Here is a 22,243-nt window from a genome sequence, read left to right as displayed (position 1 = left end):
TGGAGTCACGATGAGTCAGATGCAGTTGAACAACAACAAATTTTTTAAAATTAAATTTATCATTATTCTGATCATAGTATTCTGCTTAGAGAAAGAAATGTCCAAACTGATAAGAGCCACCCCTGTTCCTGGATATTTCTTTAATAACATGGTATTTTTGAACTAACAGAAATCTTGAACAAGGAAAATTTCACCATATGGTAAAAATATAATTATATAATACATAGTAAGATGCATATTTGTATTTTGCTTCATCAGTTCAGAAAAATAGTCATTTTAACCTTCAACCAACTCTTGAGTAATCATTTTCTTAAAACCATTCTATGCCTTTTTGACTATTCCCTTCAAGGATTCTCCTTTCCAGCTGGTCAGTACTATCCTAGTGGATCAGTCAACCCTCCCTACCCCACTTTACTCCCCTTTGTCCAATATTGTCTTAATTACTTAAAGGGAGATAACTTCACTGGGCTAATTTGAAGAGAAAGGCACAGATAGTGTTTCAGAAGTGCTGGAGAATGATGAAAGTTTCTCTTTCACAGATTAGGATGCTATTAAAGGGGCAGCTAGGTGGCACAGTGAATAGAGCACCAGCCCTGGAGTCAGGAGGACCTGAGTTCAAATCTGGTCTCAGACACTTAACACAAAAGCTAGTCATGTGACCTTGGGCAAGCCACTTAATCCCAATTGCCCCTCCAAAAAGCAAAATAAAAAAAAAGGTTTGCTCAATATTTCTAAAAGGGGATGATCTGAAATAAAAGCATGCTGGCTAGTTATGTGAGTAAAGAAGGAAATGGGTTAGAGAGATATTTTTGAGATAGAATCAGTAAGATTCCAGGATTACAATTTTAGAGTTTGAAGCTAGCTCCTTAAAGGTCATCATTTAGTAAAATTCTGACTCCCCCATTTTACATATGGGTGAATTATTGTGGCCCAAAGAGGTTAAGTAACTGACCCAAGGTTATACCATAAATCAATAAACATGTCTTATAATGAGTATCAGAGCTAGTATTCAAACCCAGTGTAACGTTCCCACCGGCACGCTCCAGATTTCATTCCTGTTGGCATTTTAGGTTTTGGGCAGAGAGGGAGCAACTACTCCAGGCACTGGGGGTAATCCTGAAGATTTTATTTTCTAATATTATAGCTCATGAGCCCTCACTTATATGTTTCATAGAAATAACTGACCCGTATCCTTAAACATTTGGCACAAGCATTACTCCCAAAGGCCTCAGGCATTCTCCCACAAATACGAAGAAGTTCATTGGAAAAATAGGCTCAGTAGTATGACCCCCATGTAGGTGGGCCATACATATGCCACATATGTAAGACACATGTGGCAAAGGAGTAATACCTCCTGGTACTCCTTTTTAGGGCCCATAGCTGGTCTTCTTCTCTGGATATATTCCTCAAATATGCCTCCTTCCTTTCTGCTTCTATTTATCCTTAGAATAACACTGCTTCTGGCTGGATCTGTTGTCTGTTACTGATCTGGTCTCAACAAAGACATGATAGTTGAGGGAGGGAAAGAGGGAGAAAGGAAAAGAAACTCTCCTTCCAAGACTAAATCTTTAGGAACCTGACTCCAACTCTGGAATCCTGAACTTGGAATCCACCAACTACTTTTCAGTATAGAAGTTCCTCCAAATATTCAAAGCCCCCAGAGAGTCATGGCTAGCTTGTTCAGTTAGCCAGTCAGTTATTCCCAGTCAAAGAGTTTCACGGTTTATGAAGATATTATAAGATGTAGACCATCCTGTTTGTACATTTTAAACTTCATCATGCCCTTACACTAAATATATTGAGTGTGTGGAACTCTGTTCCTTGCAACAGGTACTTTGACTCTAAGTCACTCTTTCTCTTCCATCAAGCTTCCTCTCAAGATCTCACAACTGACTGACTGTGGGTAAGGGAGAGTGAGGAGTTGTAGCTCATTCAGAGGTTGTGGGAAAAATTTCAGAACAGACAGTTTGTGGGAGACAGATAATGAGTTCTGTTTGGACATGGGGGGCTTGAGGCTGGGAGGATCAGTTCAAAACAGCTAATAAGCAGTTGGTGAGTCTTCCCAAGCTTATCTGAATTCTTCGTGTTCTTCATTTCCTGCGATATGGTGATATTCCATTATATTCATATACCACAATTTGTTCAGACTTTATGATTTATTGTAATAAACTTTGCTCCCACTTTTTTGCTACCAGAAAAAAGGTGCTGCTATGAATATTGTTTTGTATTTATAGGTCTTTTCTTTTTTGTCTTTAACATCCTTAGTGTATTCCCAGCAATAGAGTCTCTGGTTTGGGTAGTATAGACACCTAGTCAGTTTCCTAGCGTAATTCCAACTTGCTTTTCAGAATGCTTGGTCCAGTTTACATCTCTGCCAAAAGTGTATTAGTGTCTCTACCTTTCCATGATCCCTACAACATTGACTCTTCTCCTGTTTTTGAGATATTCATTTATATGTGAAATACAGTCCTGTGCATTTAGCATTGTGATGTAGCCTGTGATGTAGCATATAAAACTTTTTACTATTATTATATGTACTAGATTTTGTAGTACTTTAGTGGTAGAAGAAAACTTTAAAGATAATCTATCCAACCCTCGTTTTACAGATGAGAAAACTGAGACCCAAAGATACTAAATAATCTTCCCAATGTCACATTGCTATTTAGTAGCTGAGTAATGACTACAGATTTGCCATCTGAGGTTGAGATTAAAGAAATAAAATACTCTGATACTAATCCTTATCTCTAGTTATAAAAAAAATCAGAATTATGTCTTAATAGTCTTCTTAACTAGTAAAACATGATTTTCTCATTTACTTTTTTGCATTTTATTTATTGCATTTATTTTTGCATATTTATTTTATACTATTCAATATTTTTTTCCTTTTTTTTCTCCTTTTTGTTACCCTGACATATACTGTAACATCACTTAACCTTTCAATACTCAAGTCCATTGGTATGAAACTCAAATAGAAACATCTTTCTGACCACATATTCACTTTAAAAGCCACAAATTAACAATATATACGTTATATTTTTATTTATTTTGTTAAACATTTCTCAGTTACATCTTAATCTGATTTAGGATTTTGCTGGGAGATTTTGAAACCTCTTCTTTGGGCACTTTCTTAAGACTATAAGTTGCCAAGAAGATACCAGGCTTCACTGATAGAGGAAGTTTCCTCATCTGGGATTTCCCCTTGTGTCATAGAATAAAACTGACCTTTATCTTTTGGGGCAGTTAGGTGGCACAGTGGATAGGGTGCTGGTCCTAGAGTCAGGAAGACTCATCTTCCTGAGTTCAAATTGAAGAATCAGACTACTAAAAAGAGTGAAAAATAATAACAACAAATTCCCTTCTTGAGAAATTTTATTGGACCTGATTGGACCCTTCTATCTACTACCTAATTTCTTTCTTCCTTTTTTTCTGCCAAATTCCTGGAATCTTGTGACCTCTCCCTTTCTCTTCATTAAGAAGGTAGCTTATCTTTTAAACTACTAGTAACCTGGCTTCTACCCCATCCCCACCCCCACCATTCTTTAGAAGCCATTCTCTTAAATGTCAGCAGTGATCTTACTGCCAAATCTGCCCTTTCTGTGTCCTTATGTTACTTGGGTAGCTTGGTAGCACAGTATAGAGAGCACCAGGCCTGGAATCTTGAAGACCTGAGTTCAAATCCAGTGGAAGACACTTATCAGCTGTGTGACCCTGGGCAAGTCACTTAATTCTGTTTGCCTCAGTTTCCTCATCTATAAAATGAGCAGGAGAAGGAAATGGAAAGTCATTTCAGTATATTTGCCAGGAAAACCCCAATGAGGTCACAAAGAGTCGGACACAACCAAAACAGCTGAACAGCAACAGCAAATATTACTTGACCTCATTGTGGCATTTGCAATAACTGGCCACTCTGCTTTAGGATTGTTTCTTCCCTTATCTTGTGGGGCCCTGCAGTACCTTTGTTTTCCTTGTACCTTTCTGAGCATTCTCTGACTCCTTTCCTGACCCTTCCCTCTTTTGTCTCCCTATACTTCTCTTCCAATACTCTGTCCTCACTTCTCTGTTCTCTTTCCAACTCATGTGTTCCATCAGAACTTATTGCTAATGACTTCCAAATCTCCATCTTTATCCCCAACCAAGTCATATTTATATAATTGTCCTATTTTTCTAACATCCTTACATGTCTCACAATCACTGCACATTTACTACCTTCAAAACTATAGATTCACTGTCCTCCTAAATTAACCATAACACTTTGTACCATATTTATGAAACTTGTCATGTTGTTCAGTTGTGTGTGACTATTTGTGACCTCATTTGGGATTTGCTGGGCAAAGATACTGGAGTGGTTTGCCATTTTCTTCTCCAGCTCATTTTACAGATGAGGAAACTGAGGCAAACATGTTTAAGTGACTTGCCCAGGGTCCCACAGCTTGTAAGTGTCCATAAGACATCAGATTTGAACTCAGGTCTTCCTGATTCAGCACTCTGTCCATTGCTCCATCTAGCTGCCCAGAACTTGTCATATTGTGCCATGTATTTGAGTTTGTTGTAGGTCTTATCTCCTTTAATAGATCTCTGAGATCAAAAAGTATTTATCCTTGCGTTCCCCTAGCACTGTTTCTTGCATATAGACATTGCTGAATAAATATTAAGTTGACTTAGGGTATTGAAATTTGTAAACATAAAGCAAGTAACCCAGACCAGTGAAATCACAAATAATGGGAAAGGACATTGAACTCTTGATACCTAGTTTCTAAACCTGACTTTGCCACTAACTAGTTCTGTGACTTTGAATAAGGTTTTGTTCCCTCTCTGGGTCTGTTTGCTCATCAGTAAATTGTAGTCCCTCTAGCCACACCCAGCTCTGACATTCTGTGATTCTTTTCCTGTATTCACAGTTAGATTTTATGGGGTAATGACTATTTCTTAACCTTTTCATTGTATCTGGTATGATATTACAGGATACCTGACAGCATTCCTAGCATTCATAAGTATTTTATTGTTAAATGATAAATCAACTAATATCCAACCAATAAACTTGCTTAAGTAACTTTATTTTTTATTCTTTTTCATTTATTTTTAGTTTTCAGTATTCACTTTTATAAGTTTTTGAGTTCCAAATTCCTTGCCACCACCACCCCCAAGACTCCCAAGATGGCATGCAATCTGATATAAGCTATACATGTATAATCATATTAAACCTATTTCCACATTAGTGATGTTGTGAAAGAAGAATCAAAACAAAAGGAAAAAACCACAAGAAAGAGGAAACAAAAAAGAGAGAGAAAATAGTATGCTTTGATCAGCATTCAAACTCCATAGTTCTTTCTCTGGATGTGGATAGCAGTTTCCATCATGAATCTTTTGGAATTGAGATCATTGTATTGCTAAGAAGAGCTAAGTCTATCAAAGTTGATGCTCACACAGTGTTGCTGTTACTGTGTACAATGTTCTCCTCGTTCTTCTCACTTGACAAAGTTGATGCTCACACAGTGTTGCTGTTACTGTGTACAATGTTCTCCTCGTTCTTCTCACTTCACTCAGGATCTATTTATGTAAGTCTTTCCAAGGTTTTCTGAAATCCGCCTATTCATCATCTCTTATAGAACAATAGTATTCCATTACATTCATATACCACAACTTGTTCAGCCATTTCTCAATTGATGGGCATTCCCTCAATTTCCAGTTCTTTGCCACCACAAAAAGAGCTGCTATAAATATTTGTGTCCATATAGGTCTTTTTCCCTTTTTATGATCTCTTTGGGGTACAGATGTAGTAGTGGTATTGCTGAATCAAAGGGTATACACAATTTTATGGCCCTTGGGGCATAGTTCCAAATTGCTTAGATGAGTGTGGAACGCCCTTCCTTGCAACAGGTACTTTGACTCCAAATCACTCTTTCCCCTCCATCATTTGGGAGTTTGGAAAGAAGCAGTTTATTAGATTATATACCCATTCCATTGTCTTTCAAGAACACTTAAATATTCTAACTACAACTCATTCCATAAGGTAAGGGTTTCAACTTGCAAAGATTGTCCAACTGGTTCAGCACCCCACAAACAATAATTTAGCTTTTTAACTGACTGATTTTATTGCCAAGGAATGTGTTTTTGAAGAACATAGGAAATCAAAGAAACATGGATTGTCACTTAACAAAATTTGTGTTTTCTTTACTCTGCCTTCAGGAAATAACCACCACCATTGATATGGTTGAAGATGAGGGCAAAAAAGATGGTTGGATCAGTTTACAAGTCTACCAACAATGTATTAGTATTCCAATTTTCCCACATCTTCAACATTTTTCATTTCCTTTCTTTTTTTTTTGTCATATTAGCCAACTAAGTTAGGTGTGAGGTGGTACCTCAGAGTTGTTTTAATTTGTATGTCTCTAATCAGTAGTGATTTAGAGTAGTTTTTCATGACTATAGAAAGCTTTAATTCCTTCATCTGAAAACTGCCTGTTCATATCCTTTGACCATTTATCAATTGGGCAGTGACTTGTGTTCTTATAAATTTAACTCAGTTCTCTATATATTTTAGAAATGAGGCCTTTCTCAGAGATACAGGCTTTAAAAATTATTTCCCAACTTTCTGCTTCCTTTATAATCTTGGTTGCATTGAGTTTGTGCAAAAAATTTTAATTTAATGTAATCAAAATTATCCATTTTGCATTTCAAAATGTTCTTATTTGGTCACAGATTCTTCCCCATAGACCTGACAGGTAAACAGTTCCTTGCTCTCCTAATTTGCTTATGGTGTCACCCTTTATGTCTAAATCATGTACCTGTTTTGACCTCATCTTGGTATTTGTTGTAAGAGGTTGGTCTATGCCTAGTTTTTGCCATACTGTTTTCCAGTTTTCCCAGCAATTTTTATCAGATATTGAGTTCTTATCCCAGAATCTGGAGGCTTTGGGTTCATCAAACAGTAGTCATTGATTATTTATCAAACAGTATAGTCATTGCTGTGTCTTGTGTGCCTAACCTATTCCACTGTTCTACCACTCCATTTCTTAGTACCAAGTAGTTCTGATGATTGTTGCTTTATAATACAATTCTATATCTGGTAGGGCTAGGCCACCTTCCCTTAAGTAACTGTTTATATCTGGATTAATTTCAGTATATAAAAGGCAATTTTTTTCTTGTTTCCTCTAAGATTCTCATTTGGATTGTTTGTCCACTAATGCTCACTTGCTTTATTTTCTTATGGTTATAATGTTAATGAACTTTGTTGGGTTTTGGTCTGAGACTTGCAGCTTTTGCTATAGATATGAATGTGGGAGTATATTAGGGAAGGACTGGCATGAAAAATGACCTTTATTTGAAATACATATTTTGTGGTGTTTTTTCCGATTCATTTATTTTTAGTTTTCAGCATTCACTTCCATTAAGTTTTAAATTTTCTTTCCCTACCTCTCCAAGATGGCTTGCCATCTGATATGGGCTCTACATATATACATTCCTATTAAACACATTTTCACATTAGTTATGTTGCAGAGAAGAATTATAACGAATGGGAGAAACCACGAGAAAGAAGAAAAAAGCAAAACAAAAAAGAGAATAATCTTCTCTCTGCCTTCTTACTCCATAGTTCTTTCTCTGGATGCGGATGGCAGTTTCCATCATGAGTCTTTTGGAATTGTCTTAGATCATTGTATTGCTGAGAAGAGCTGAGTCTTATCAAAATCAGTTATCACATACTGTCACTGTTTCTGCGAACATACTTTGTGTATTTAAAATACCCTGTTTGCTACAAAAGTGATGGGTTCTACAAATAGCATAGGACAGGGTTTGTATAATCTGGAGTAAAATTTACATTACAAATGCCTGATGATAATTAGTAGAGCTACAGATAACACAACTTTTGCTATATCCTGAGTAGAAGCCTGGAGTAATGGATTGAGTACTAGGCAGCAGGAGGCAGCCTGGGCAGTGGAAAGAAGTTTTGAGCTTGACCACTAACTTACCTGTATGACCTTCGCCTTCTCTTCTCTGGGCCTTAGTGTCCTCACCTATCAAATGAAGCAGTTAAAACAGATGATCTCTATGGTCCCTTCCATCTCCGATCAATGATTTATAGTTAGAAAGCCTTGGACTTAAATCCTACCTCATAGAACTTATGAAGCAGTTAAAACAGATGATCTCTATGGTCCCTTCCATCTCTGATCAGTGATTTATAGTTAGAAAGCCCTGGACTTAAATCCTACCTCATAGAACTTAACAGCTGTGTGACCATAAGGAAGTCCCTTAACTTCTCTGAGCCTCAGTTTCTTCCTCTGTAAACTGTGGATTATCATCTCTATTACACTTGTTTCCCTATGAGTGCTTTGACAATCAAATGAAATCATGTATGGGAAATAGTTCACAAACTTGAAAGTGCTATATTCAGTTCATTTCAACTGAAGTCTTCAAGGGCTGCCAGGTGCCAGGCATTCTCTGCAAGGCATGAGAAGAAAGGACCATATCAGTGATGGTGGTTATTTCCTGAAGGCAGAGTAAAGAAAACACAAATTTTGTTAAGTGACAACCCATGTTTCTTTGATTTCCTATGGTGCTTCAAAAACACATTCCTTGGCAATAAAATCAGTCAGTTAGAAAGTTAGATTATTGTTTTTGTTTTTGTGTGGTGCTAAGCTAGTTTAGACAATCTTTGCAAGTTGAAACCCTTACCTTATGGAATGAGTTGTAGTTAAAAGTATTTAATTGTTCTAGAAAGACAATGGAATGAGTATATAATCTAATAAACTGCTTCTTTTCAAAATCTCAGATGAAATATGTTTATGTTTCAGTGAAAAATAAATCTTTGTTAGCTTTTAATGAAATTAAGAAATTACAAGAGAAAATGCCAAACCATCAAGAGACAGTAGTTTCCCTACTCAATTACTTAGAGGGTTTGTTTTCATGAATATATAAAGGTACCAAGAATTTACTTTGAAGAACTCTGCATGACTGCATTCATTTGAATGTGGGATTCTGTATTACCACTGTGAAGGCAGCTGGGCTTAGAATCGGAAAACCTGGATTCATCTACCCTCCCCTCCCCCATATAGTGACTGTGTTCCTTTGGACACAATCACTTAGCCTTGTTGTTCCTCTAGCAAATCCCTTGGACTTTGGCTAAGTCATCGTCTAGATTGTGATTTCATGGATTGATGAAGGGAGCTCCCTAGAGTGACAGAATCATGACCCCTTTATGTATTCATGTCTGCTCCTTCAGCCACCACACTGGGACCATCTGAAAACTAATTTTGTCATCCTCAGATATAAAAATAGTTTTTAAAAATCAATATTGTTGAATTTAGGGAGTTTACTGGTAGTAAAGAAACATGGATTCTAATTAAGTCAATTCACTAAAGTCTTACTCCTTCAGTACCTCTTTGTGATGTAGAAGGGACCCTGAGTTCTAGGAAGACACACAAGCTGGGAGCAGGGTGGGGCACCATGCTGAAGTGTGTGTGGACCTGTCAACTGTGTGTCTGTCTCTTGAATGAGAGCCAGTCCAGCACTTACCACCATCTTGGTTATAGGGGTCTCTTAAGTTATAGAGGTATTGGTATGTGTGTCAGTGGAAGGGATATCCACACCAAAACAGAGAATATCAGAACGTTATTAAAAGTCAATACAAAGTAGTAGACCAGTGCTACTACAGAGTCACTCTTGTAGCCACCAGTATGTAAGCACCGTGCTGCTGCTGAGTTTGGGTTTCCCTTCTATGAAAAAGTCTGAAAGAGAATGGATTATTCTTGATTTTATTTGTATGAAATACAGAAGATTTTTTTTGTGGGGTAGAGTATGAAGTTGTTAAGGCAGAAGCATAGTCAAGAGATACTAAGGATGCATGTGTATAGATCTGTGTGGGGTCACAAAGAGTTGGACAGCACTGAACAACATAAACACACATACATACATATATGTTCAGTTTTGTGCCCAGAATGGTAGAGAAGGGAACTAACACTTATCTGAACAGAAGGAAATATGTGGTTAAACGGTTTCATCTGTAACTGCAGACGATTTCCCTTAGTCAGATGGAAGACATGAAGTCTTATATTTCTGTCCCTGAAATAAGGACATTGTATTGATAAGGTTTGTTTGATCTTTTGACAGGAAAAGTAATTTTGTGTAGTAAGGAAAAAGGCATATATATATATATGGAAAAAGTGTAAATAGATCCAAACAATGAGCATCAGGCAAATACAGATTTTATTCAGTAGGATTTTGAGGGTAATTTTTCTGAGTATTGACAGTTATCACATTTTATCACTAAAATTTCACATTAACTAAACCTTAATAGCAGGCTGTGTGAAACTCATATGTGAAAAGCCTTCTGATATCAATGAAGCTGGTATACTGAGGCTGGAAAGAGCATTGAATTGGGAGTCAAAAGAGCTGAGTTCAAATCCCAACCTTGCTTCTGACTACCTTAGTGATTGTAGGCAAGGCACAACTTTTGAGACTGTTTCTCAGCTTGTACAAGAAGAGAACGAACGACACTGCATGGTCTTACCCCAAGTCTCTTCTGGCTTTAAGTCCTGATTTTAGCTCTCAGTTACACATTACACAAAGTAATGAATGAACTATAGCAATAGAATCATATTCCATTACATTTATGTGCTACAGTTTGTTTAGTTATTCCCTGGTTAGCCATTACCCACTTTGACTCTAGGTTTGTGTTTCTTTGTTTGTTGCTGCCACAAAAAAAATTCAACATTGAATATTTTTATATGGATGGGGCCTTTCTTCTATTTTGACCTCATTGGCGTAGATACCTAGTAGTGGGAGCCCTCAGTTGAAGGTTATACACAGCATAGTGACTTTTATTGTTTGGTTACAAAGGGTTTCCAGAAGAATAGATTCCTGAGGGCAGGACTGTCTTTTATCTTTCTTTGAATCTTCTATGCTTAGCATTTAGGTTTTAATAAATGTTTATTGATTAATTGATTGCATTCATAGCTCTACTCACTGAATGTTGATTTGTGCATGTTCTTGATGCTGTAATCTGCCCCCCCTCTCCCATTGGCAAGTTCCTTCTGGAACCTCCATATTGTGGAGGGGCCCAGGTCTGCTTTCAGTTCCCCTTCTGGCCCTATTCTGGCTTCCTAGACTTCCAAACCATGTGTATTTAACACAAATATTTTTTCCTCAGCAATAATCTTAATGGCATTGATTTTGTTCATATAAAACCTTTTTAACTTTATGTAGTTGAAATTTTTTAACTAATTTCTCATCTCTTTCTTTTTTTCAATATTAATATATTTTCCCCCAATTACACATTAAAACAATTTTTAAACTTTTTTATTCCTTCCTCTCCCCACCTCCTTGAGACAATAGGCGATCTGATAGAGTTTATACATATGCAGTCATTCTCATCTATTTCTAAAGTACATCCCCACTTTCCAACTCTACCTCCGCTTCATGTATCGTCTTCTCTTATTAGAATGGAAACTCCTTGAGAGTAGTGTCTGCCTTAATTATATATAATCACATAAATACTAAGCACTCAGTTATTTTTTTCTCTGACAGTCTGCTAGAAATTTGGTTTAGTCCAACTTCTTACACTATATACTTCAATAAACTTTAAATGAATGTACAGTCTGAATGTTAAAGGTCATACCATAGGGATGGCTAGGTGGCACAGTGAATAGAGCACCAGCCCTGGAGTCAGGAGGACCTGAGTTCAAATACGGCCTCGGACACTTAACACAAAAACTAGCCATGTGACCTTGGGCAAGTCACATAACCCCAATTGCCCTACCATCCCCCCTCCAAAAAAAAAGGAAAAAAAAAGGTCATACCGTAGCAAAATTGGAAGAGAATCAGATCGTGTACCTTTCACAGCTAGGACAGGGGGAAAATTCTTAACCCAAAAAGGTGGGGGGTGAGGGGGTTAGATCATAAAAGGTGATTGAAAAAACTTTTGGGGGTAGCCAAGTGGCTCAGCGAGTAAGAGCACCAGCTCCAGTGTTCGGATGATCTGGAGGTCGAATCCTGGTTTCAGACACTCAGCACCACACCCAGAAATAACTGGCCATGTAACCTTGTGCAAGTTACTTAACCCCAATTGCTTTAAAAAAAAAACAACTTTTGTTACTGACATTAAAAGAACATGAAACTAAAATATTGTTGGAATAACACAGATGTTATTTGGGGGAAACATCTATATATTCAGTATCTCAAAAAAAGCCCTGGTATCCAGGATGTATATAGGGACTAACAAAAAATAAAGGATGAAGAAACATTCCCCAATCAATAAGTAGTTAAATGATAGCGACAAGTAGTTCGTAAAAGAATAGCAAATGATTAATAATCAGTAGGAAAGATAGCTCCAAATTCCTAATATTAAAAATTAAAATCACACCTAGCAAATTGGGTATGACATTGGAGGGGTTGTGGAAAGGCAGGCACACTTGCACTGTTGATAAAGCTGTGAATTGTACTAATCATTCTGAAAAGCAATTTGGAATTACGCTAAGAAAGCAACTAAAATGCCTGTACAACTTGACTCAGAAATCCCATTGCTAAGAATATTCCCCAAGACTGTAAATAAAAGAAAAAGAAGAATTCATATACACCAAAATATTTATAGGCCCACTTTTTATAACAGTAAAGAACAGGAAACAAAAGTAGATGCCCATCAACTAGGAAATGACAGAATGAACTCTAGTACTTCAATGCTATGGAGCATTATTGTGCCATAAGAAATAAAGAAATGAACATTACAGGGAAACCTTGGCAAAATCTTATATATTGATTCAAAGTGAAGTAAACTGGGCCAAGAAAATAATACAGATGTTGACTCATCATACTAAAAATGGAAAGAATGTCCTCACCAACAACAACAACAACAAAAAACCCCGAGAACACTCATAGTGTTGATGATCAAATTTTGTCTCAAAGAAGACTCATAGATATTTTTTTTGGAGGCAGTCAGGGTTAAGTGACTTATCCAAGGTCACTTACATACTAGTAAACATGAGGCCAGGTTTGAACTCAGGTTCTCCCGACTCCAAGGCCAGTGCTCTCTATTCACTGTGTCATGTAACTGCCCCCATTCAGATTCTTAAAGGTTCTACTAGTGGAGCAGTTTGTACTAAGTAAGGAAGGCTTTCAAGTATTGTCTTGATATCTGTCCAAAAGTGGCTTCTTTGGAGAGATTCAGCAGTAGAAGTTTAGCTGGGGTTGTGTGTGTGTGTGTTTGTGATTACTATATCTTTAGAGGGAAAAAAAAAAACATGTGCAATTAAATCTTAATGTTATTCCAAATGTATAGGAAAATGGGGGTTTTCTAGATAAGCAGTAAATGTTTTTCACTCCAACCTTTGCTGCTGATTTTCTTGAAATTGATCAAACTTATACTCATACCTTATTACATATAATCTTGTGAACCTATTTAGTGATTTCAGATTAAACATTCTAAATTTTATTTCCCATTTTTCAATAATAGTTGGTAACTATTTTAAGCACCTTTTGTCCCTTCTTCTGACACTGTCATTGTGTGGGTGGAAGGGAACCATCACAGGTCTATGTGTTGTTTCTCATTTTTACACACTTAATAAGGTACTGCAGCGAGAAAACAGAAAACATTCATCCCCCACTGGCCAGAAGATGAACCATGAACTGGGGATGGTCATTTAGGCACAGGTACAAATCTGTCCCTATTGGTATTTAGTGGTTCCAGCTTAGTTGGACTCTGCTAGAATTTCAGCAGAGCCTACATGGAACCCAGGTTTGCCTCAGTAATGTAATGAAGCATGGAAGAAAGACTTTTAAGTAGTGCATAGAAGATGTGGGAAGTTGGGCTAAAATATCTGTACCAGTCCTGCAACATCTTCTGGGAGCTTTATTTTGACTCTTTACTGCATACTGAATATTGTGTGTTTTCTTGTCTTCCTTCCCAAAAACTGAAGTAAAGGAAAAAACTTAAATACTTCAGGAGTCTGAGGAATTGATCTCAGCTGTTTATATTTTTACCTTCTCCTTTTTGTAAGAGATTATGCTGAATTTTGTTCCATTGTGATTTCATCTAAATTACTAGATATGTGATTAAACTTTTCTTTATTTCTGTCCTAATGTTTAGCATTAGGTAGAGAAAGGCTTTAAAAATTTCTTGCAAAATCTAAAATCTAGTTAAATTGTGAGGCACCATATTAGCTGTAACAGAGAAATGATAGAAATTAAAAACAGGTTCTGCCCTAAGGTAAACTATTTTTTGCTGACAGTTACAGAATATGTACAGGTTAAATACAAGATAATTTGCAGAGGAAGAATGCACTACCAATTGGAGTGATCAGGAAAGGCTTTACAAATAGTTTGACTTAAATCTAATTCAAAGGACTTTCATTAATTTTGATTGATGTATCTATTAGTCTATAGATAGGGCAATAGCCACATGTTATTTAATGTTTGGCAATAAATACCATTTAAATATAATCCTATTTTGATTTGTTATTTGCTGTCAGATAACTATTGAAGTTGTAACCAAAAGAAGTAAGATCTTAATAGCAGAATTAACCCAGATTGAAATTTGGTCAAGAAACTGAGGTTCCATACCATTTCACAGTTCTTATAGACTTGTTTGTTACCTTATTTTTCCCCTTCAACCCTAAAAAAAGTAGATATTTTCCATTAACCTTAATTGTTTGACCTTGAAGTATGTAATAGAGCTTAAGTGTTTTCATTGCTGCTTTCTTTTAAACTGTGTTTCAGGTATATTTAAAGGCTCCAATGATTCTAAATGGAGTTTGTGTCATCTGGAAAGGCTGGATTGATCTACAGCGACTAGATGGTATGGGTTGCTTGGAATTTGATGAAGAACGAGCCCAGGTAGGGTCATTTCAGACTTAGCAAGAAGGTGATTGTTATTGTTGTTGTGTTTATTTTAAATTTTGTTCTTATGACTTCACTCTCGACATAATGGTATAGTGGGAAGAACACTGTACTTGGAGACACCTAGAATTGAATTCTAGCACTGATATTGTTGCTGACTATGTGATCATGTGCAGGCTTATTACCTGCTCTCTGAACCTCAATTCACTTTCCTTACCTATAAAGTGGAGGTAAAATTTGCCCTACCCTCTTCACAAGATCATTAATTATAGGGATAGCACTTTGTAAACTTAGGAGTACTATGTAAATGTGAGTATCTTATTATTACTTAGCAAAACCCTAAAATGTTGTACAAATGTGTGGTGTTTTTGGTTTGTACCATGTTCAGTGGTATAAGCATTGAAGGTTTTTACTTTTACCTGAACTGATCAAAATACACATGCACATGCGCACACAGTTGGATACAGAAATACCTTTCACTAAACAGGGATGTAGGAGGGAAAAAGGAGAAGGGGGGGAAGTGAAATTAGAGAAAGGGTAGATTAAGGGAAAGATTAGTCCTAAGCAAAACAAGCTCAAAAAATGTACAAAAATATATATAACTTAAGGTGGCAAGGATGGGACTCTGAGAAAATGCCCATAAATTGGGGAATGGATGAATAAATTATGGTTATGAAATACTGTTATGCTGAACTCTTATCAGCATAATGACCAACCAGGTTTTCAGAAGATTAATGATGAAACATAGTACCTCCTAATAGAGAGGAAAAGGACTCAAAATGTAGAATGAGACAATTTGGGGGGGAGGATGGTTGGGACCATGGACAGTGGAAATTTGTTTTGACTATACATGTTTGTAATGTTTTCTTTTCTCCTTGTTTTCTCATTTGGGGAGGAAGGATTGGAGTAATGAGAGGGTGAGAAGGCAGATCTTAACTGATTAAAATGGATAAAATTTTTTTTAAATAAAATAAACGGGGGGGCGGCTAGATGGCACAGTGGATAGAGCACCAGCCCTGGAGTCAGGAGGACCTGAATTCAAATCTGGCCTCAGACTGGACACTTGACACCTACTATCTTTGTAATTCTGGGCAAGTCACTTAACCCCAATTGCTTGGCAAAAAAATATAAATAAACGTTGAAAGTTTTGAGACCCCAGTTCTAGTCTGACTCTCCTTATTTGCTTTGTAGTCTTAAAAGGAATATAAAAATTAAAATGGACTTAATTTAATATTTTCATGTCTTCTGCATCTACCTCAATACTGTTCTCCATGTGAGAAACTTTCTATTGAAACATAAAACTAATTTTTAGAAATTAATGCTGAAATCCTTATGGTTTTATCTTTCTATTTAGTATTTCCACAAGAATAATTAGCCATATCTGCATTCTTCTTTCAAAAAATAATACATAATAGCTGTTTTTTGTGATTTGTTAATCATGAGTTTAAAAAAAGATAACACTAGGGGCGGCCAGGTAGCACAGCGAGTAAGAGCACCGGCTCCAGTGTCAGGATGACCTGGAGATCTAATCCCGGGCTCAGACACTTAGCACTCACCCAGAAACACCTGGCCATGTAACCTTGAGCAAGTTACTTAACCCCAATTGCTTAGGGGCGGCCAGGTAGCTCAGCGAGTAAGAGCACCGGCTCCAGTGTTGGGATGACCTGGAGATCGAATCCCAGGCTCAGATGCTCAGCACCACACCCAGAAATAACCGGCCGTGTAACCTTGAGCAAGTTACTTGACCCCGATTGCTTAAAAAAAAAAAAAAAGGATAACTCTTTATGTAGCTATAGAAAATATAGTTTAATTTTTTAATTATGTACCAAAAATAGTCATTTGTATCTGTCATTCCTTAGGTGGGAGACACTTAAGATTCAAACAAGAATGATCAGATAAATTAAGACAATAACTCAGAGCCACTAATTATGCAATACAAATGCTTATTGTACTTGTTTTGTCTTAGACACATAAGAGGTCAGGAGAGAGCAAAATTTAGATAGAGAGAATGCCTTCTCTAGAGGAGTTTATGACCTTGTGCACATAATCACTAGCAGTAAGAAGAACAAGTGTTTCATTGAGCATTAGAGCCTAAGCACAGCTCAGGGTATTTCCAGGATTTGCTCCATACTCAAATGGAGCTGTGCTGTGTGTGGGTAGGTGGGCCCTCTAACAGTGTAGATTGAAACCCATCCATGCCTGTCTATTCTGTGTGACTTTTGTGCTCTCCCAAAAATCTGTCACGTGCTGAGAGCCCATTCTCAATCTTTCTTGATGTTGCAAGGATACCAGTGGAGCACACAGCTTTGTCTGACACTTCTGTTGTGTGGGCAGCCTGTCCTTTTGTTTTACTCACATAATTCTTTGATTTCAAATTTCATCCTTTACAATTTGACATTATAAGAACACGTGTGTCTGTAGTCATTTAAAATTTCTAAGGCTCATTCCTCACTACAAGATAACAAGCATTAAGTACCTACTGTGTGCTGGGCACTGTGACAAGCACTGAAGATCCAAAAAGAGAGCAGAAGAATCCCTGTGCTCACGGAGTCAACATCTTAATGGAGGAGACAACATGCAGAAACTGTGTGCAGACAAGACAGATACAAGATGTACCAAAGAATATCTCAAAGAGGGGGGGCATTAATATTAAGGTGTATTAGGACAGGTCTCTTAGAGAAGGTGGAATTTTAGCTGAGACTTCAAGGAAGCCAGGTGTAGCAGAGGTGAGAAGTGAGATAATTCCAGACATGAGGGACAACCAGTGAAAATACAGACTTCAGAAATTAGGCTTACACATTTTACCACCCTTCTAAATGGATATGTACCGTTAATACTAAAGATCATACATTTAAAAAATTAGAAGAGAAGTAGCTCTGACAGCTATAGATGAGAGATACATTCTTACTCAAACAAGGGATAGAGGCAGTTAAGAAAGATTAGATAGTTTTGATTACGTGAAACTAAAAAGGTTTTGTACAAACAAAATTAATGAACCTAAAATAAGAAGGGAAGCAGTCAATTGTGAAAAAATATTTGCATTAAATTTCTATGTTAAGAGCTTGGTATCCAAGATATATAAACAAATGATAGATATATATGAAACCAAAAGCCCTTCCCCAATAGATAAGTGGTCAAAGGATATGAACAAAGAATTCTCAAATGAAGAATTGCAAACTATTAACCACCACATGAAAGAATGCTCTAAATCACTAATCAGAAAAATGCAGATCAACACAAGCCTGAGGTTTCACCTCACACCCTGCAATTTGGCAAAGATGACACAATGGTAATCTTAGAGAAGATAGGCACACTAGTATATTGTTGATGAATCAGTAGGACCATTTGGAATTATGCACATAAAGTAATAAAAATGCCCATATACCCTTTGACTCAGAAATTCCACTACTGGGCACATAGTACACAAGGAGGCCATTGATAAGTAAAAGTGCTCATAGAAATAGAAATATTTATAGGTGCACTTTTTTGATAGCAAAGAATTGGAAACAAAATAGATGCCCACCAATTGGGGAATGGCTAAACAAATTATGACACATACATGTAATGGACTGTGACTATGCATTCCTCTGTTTGTAAGAAATGACACATTTTGACAAACAAAAAGAAGCAGGGAAACAACCACGTGAACTGAGTGAAGTCAGTGAAACCAAGAAGACAATGTACCGTCAGTGACTAAATCAATTAAAATGGAAAGCACAACCAAAAAAAAGCAAAAGTGAATCATAAAATGGAATTATAAAGAATAAGCACAGCTCACAAGAAGAGATGAGGAGATATTCCCACCTCACCACAAGTGTTGTACATTGCATGTGTTCTTAGCCTTGGTCAATGCATCAGTCAGGCTGATTTATTTTGTCTTTAAAAATAAAATACCATTTATTATATGGGATGCCTTTCTGGGAGGAGCAGGGGAGAAATACTAGAGGAAACTATGGTATTGTGATATAAGAAATGAAGAGCAGGCAGATTTCAGAAAAACCTGGAAAGATGTGAACTGATGCAAAGTGAAATGAGCAGAACCATGAGAAGATGTACACAGTAACATTATGTAATCATCAACTGGGTGACTTAGCTCTTTTCAGCAATACAGTGATCCAAGATAATTCCAAAGAACTCAAAAACATGGTATTGGAGCGGCTAGGTGGCACAGTGAATAGAGCACCAGCCCTGGAGTCAGGAGGACCTGAGTTCAAATCCAGCCTCAGACACTTAACAAAAAACTAGCTATGTGACCTTGGGCAAGTCACTTAATCCCAATTGCCCTGTAAAAAGCAAAAAAAAAAAAAAAAACTGGTATCCACATCCAGATAAAGAACAGAAGGACTATGAATGCAGATCAAAGCATACTATTTTCACTTTTTTGTGATTTTTTTTCTTTTGGTCTGTTTCTTCTTTAACAATATTTCTAATGTGGAAATATGTTTTACATGGTTGCCCATATTTAATATATATCAAATCGCTTAGCAGTTTAGGCAAAGGAGAGAAGAGGAAGAGAGAAAAATTTAGAACTCAAAATTTTCTAAAAAGGAATACTAAAAATTGTCTTTACATATAATTAGAAAAAATAAAATACTATTTAAAAAAAGAAAGATGCATAGACTTGGGAGACTTCGTATCTTGTTTAAGAATCAGCAAGGTGGCCAGTGTCACTGGATGTTAGAGTATATGGAGGGGGATAAGGTATAAGAAGACTGCAAAAGTGGGAAGGGGCCAAGCTATGAAGGGCTTTAAAAGTCAAAGGGTTTTAGAAGTATTAGGGAACCACTGGTATTTATTGTTAAACAGAGGTAGTAACATGGTCAAACCTGCACTTTATTGGACTCAAGTGGGTAAACATTTAAGGCAGGGAGACCAACCAGCAGGCTACTACAAGAGTTCAGATGTGTGGTGATGAGAGCCTACAACAGGGTGGCGGTGGTGTCAGAGAAGAGAAGAGATGATATGCAAGAAATGTTGTGGAGGTAAAATGAACAGTTCTTGGCAACAGATTGGATATGGGGAGTGAGAAAGTGAGGAGTTGAAGATGACACCTAGGTTGGGAGACTAGGAGAATGATGGTTCACTTCACAGTCACAGGGGAGGTAGGAGGAAGGGAAGGGAGAAAAGATAAAGAGTTAGGGGAGAAAGAATAAGTTCAGTGTTAGATATTCTGACTTTAAGACTTTTACAAGATGTCTGGTTTGAGATGTCCAGTAGGCAGTTGGAGATGTGAGAGAGAAGATCAACAAGAGAGAGTTAGGCTGGATAAATAGATATGAAAACAGCCCCATGAGGTAAGTAGCATGAGTATTATTTCCATTTTATGGATAAGAGAACCAAGTTGGAAAAGGTTACATGATCACTAGTAGTTAACTGAGACAGTATTTGCACCCAGATGTCCTGAATCCACTTCTGAGATCCCACCACTCATGTAGAAACATGAAAATGCAAGGTTTTTAAAACTAGCATAAACTTAATCTACAAGCACTGAGGCATTTGGAGGAACAGTCTTTCATTTTGTGTATTGGAGGGAGAGGTGACTGTAATGTAATGCCAAGGAAAGGCAACTTCCCAAGGTTCAAAATACCAGCATAGGTGCTCTCCATTTTATTCAGTGACAAACCAAGAACAGAGAAGATCAAAACATGACATCATTCAAAATAGCATTTACTAAGTGTGATTAAATAATCTCCAAGTACTACCCCACCCCAGGACCTTACATTCATTCAATCAATTACAAAGTCCCTGTTCTAAATACTACTCCATCCCTAGGCTGTACCTTCATTTAGTCCATCACAAAACCCCTCTTCTCAAATGGAGATTAGTTTCCAAACATAAGTAAAGTACATTCATTTGTTCAACCATAGAACACAAAAAGGTCAAAAGTTCCCCACCCCTGGATCACAATTGAATCTACCCCAGAGTTACAACAAGTTTAAGCACAGCACTTAATACCCAAATGGAGGTCTTTTCTTCATCTTAACATGAGGCAAGTTCTCAGCAATCTTAGTTCCTGGGGAGACAAGGCTTAGCAAGGCCACAAGATACATTGCCAGTCTCTTCATTAATTCATCCTCTGTCTGCAGAACAGTCCTAGAACCCCTGAAAACATTAGCAAAACCCTCTCCCAGGATTTCTGTAACGTACAACAAGAAAATCCTTCTTTAGGGCTTCTGAACCAACAGAAAGGTTCCCAGACCCCTGCAACAACAGCACTGTCCTTCACCAGTGGACAGCATTCACGCTCTGTCTGCAGGACAGTCTCAGTAGCTCTGAACCAACAAAAAGGTTCCCAGACCCCTACAACAACAGCACTGTCCTTCACCAGTGGACAGTATTCGCTCTCTCTGTAGGACAGTCTCAGGAGCTCTTAACCAACAGCCAGGTTACAGAACTTCTTCAACAACAGGACTGTCTTTCACCAGTGGACAAATCTGGCAAAACAACATCAAAGCAGAGAGACAAAGTACCAGCAAAACAGCCATGTCTCCTCAGTCCTTGGCAGCTCCAGGGGCAGGTCTCAAAAGTCCAGGGCAATTCAAAGTGGCCCTCAGCAATCCTCTCCGTCTCTCTCTCTGCCTCCATGAGGGTGCTGCTTCCAAAAAGTTCTTCTGCCTCTCTCTTGTCTCTCTCCAAACTACGTCACCAGCTCCTCCCAGTTGAGGGCTTTTCACTTCAACAAGTTCATCCCACAGGTGGGATTAACAAGCTCTGGGTTTTAATCACAATCAAACCAAAAACCAAGCCAATACAGGGGAATCTTTATATTCCATTACTATCACAGTGACAAGTAAACCTGTCATTAAAATTAATGTTGACCATTCATTGTAAAGTCAAAGGAAGACTCTTCATTTCATTCCTTTTTCTGACAGCAGGAGGATGCTTTGGCCCAGCAGGCCTTTGAAGAGGCTCGGAGAAGGACACGTGAATTTGAAGATAGAGACAGGTCTCATAGGGAGGAAATGGAGGTGAGAGTTTCACAGCTGCTGGCAGTAACTGGTTAGTACTTTACCCCAAACTCCCAGGGTGGGTTTGCAATGTTTGTTTGATAATGCATCAAAGAATTATTGGGGAATTATGGGGTGTTTTAAATTCTTAAACTTGTTTTAGAAAGTTCTTTTACTATGATTTTGAATTTAATTAGATCCTAAACCTGAATGCATGATATACCAAAAGATAAAATTAGGATTTGAATTAAGGGGAAAATGGCACTTTATCTCATTACTGTTTGTCTTTGTGAGTGAAAATCTTTGTCTGCAACATATTGTGTCTTCTCCAAAATTTGTGGTTTTAATGTCCACTTTCCTTCAGTTATTTGAAAAAGTTATCTCAACTTAAAATGTTTTTAGATTAGCATGGAGCAATTGGGCAACAATGTTACTTGGTACTCTACTCTACTTTACTAATCTTATTTTTTGAA

The 22,243-nt window shown here is 37.3% G+C and overlaps 1 protein-coding gene across 9 annotated transcripts in view; it reads left to right on the top strand.

Moving 5' to 3' along the window:
• CBFB (core-binding factor subunit beta) overlaps window positions 1-22,243 on the top strand; it is a 97,778-nt gene that overhangs the window by 39,665 nt on the left and 35,870 nt on the right. For 3 of the 9 annotated variants that reach the window (XM_069085788.1, XM_069085791.1, XM_069085794.1), the window contains exons 4-5: window positions 14,704-14,820; window positions 21,696-21,822. In XM_069085788.1, the coding sequence (XP_068941889.1) occupies window positions 14,704-14,820; window positions 21,696-21,822 (244 nt within the window). The remainder of the gene's footprint in view (window positions 1-14,703; window positions 14,821-21,695; window positions 21,823-22,243) is intronic. The other 6 variants (XM_069085789.1, XM_069085796.1, XM_069085795.1 and 3 more) reach the window with 3 other exon arrangements.

The sequence above is a fragment of the Petaurus breviceps genome, unplaced genomic scaffold (genome assembly GCF_028583685.1).
Source record: "Petaurus breviceps papuanus isolate PSGF00001 unplaced genomic scaffold, PetGlider_PUasm1.0 176, whole genome shotgun sequence".
NCBI lineage: Eukaryota > Metazoa > Chordata > Mammalia > Diprotodontia > Petauridae > Petaurus > Petaurus breviceps.
Note: the sequence above shows the minus strand (reverse complement) of the source record. Positions and strands in the feature narration are given on the sequence as shown.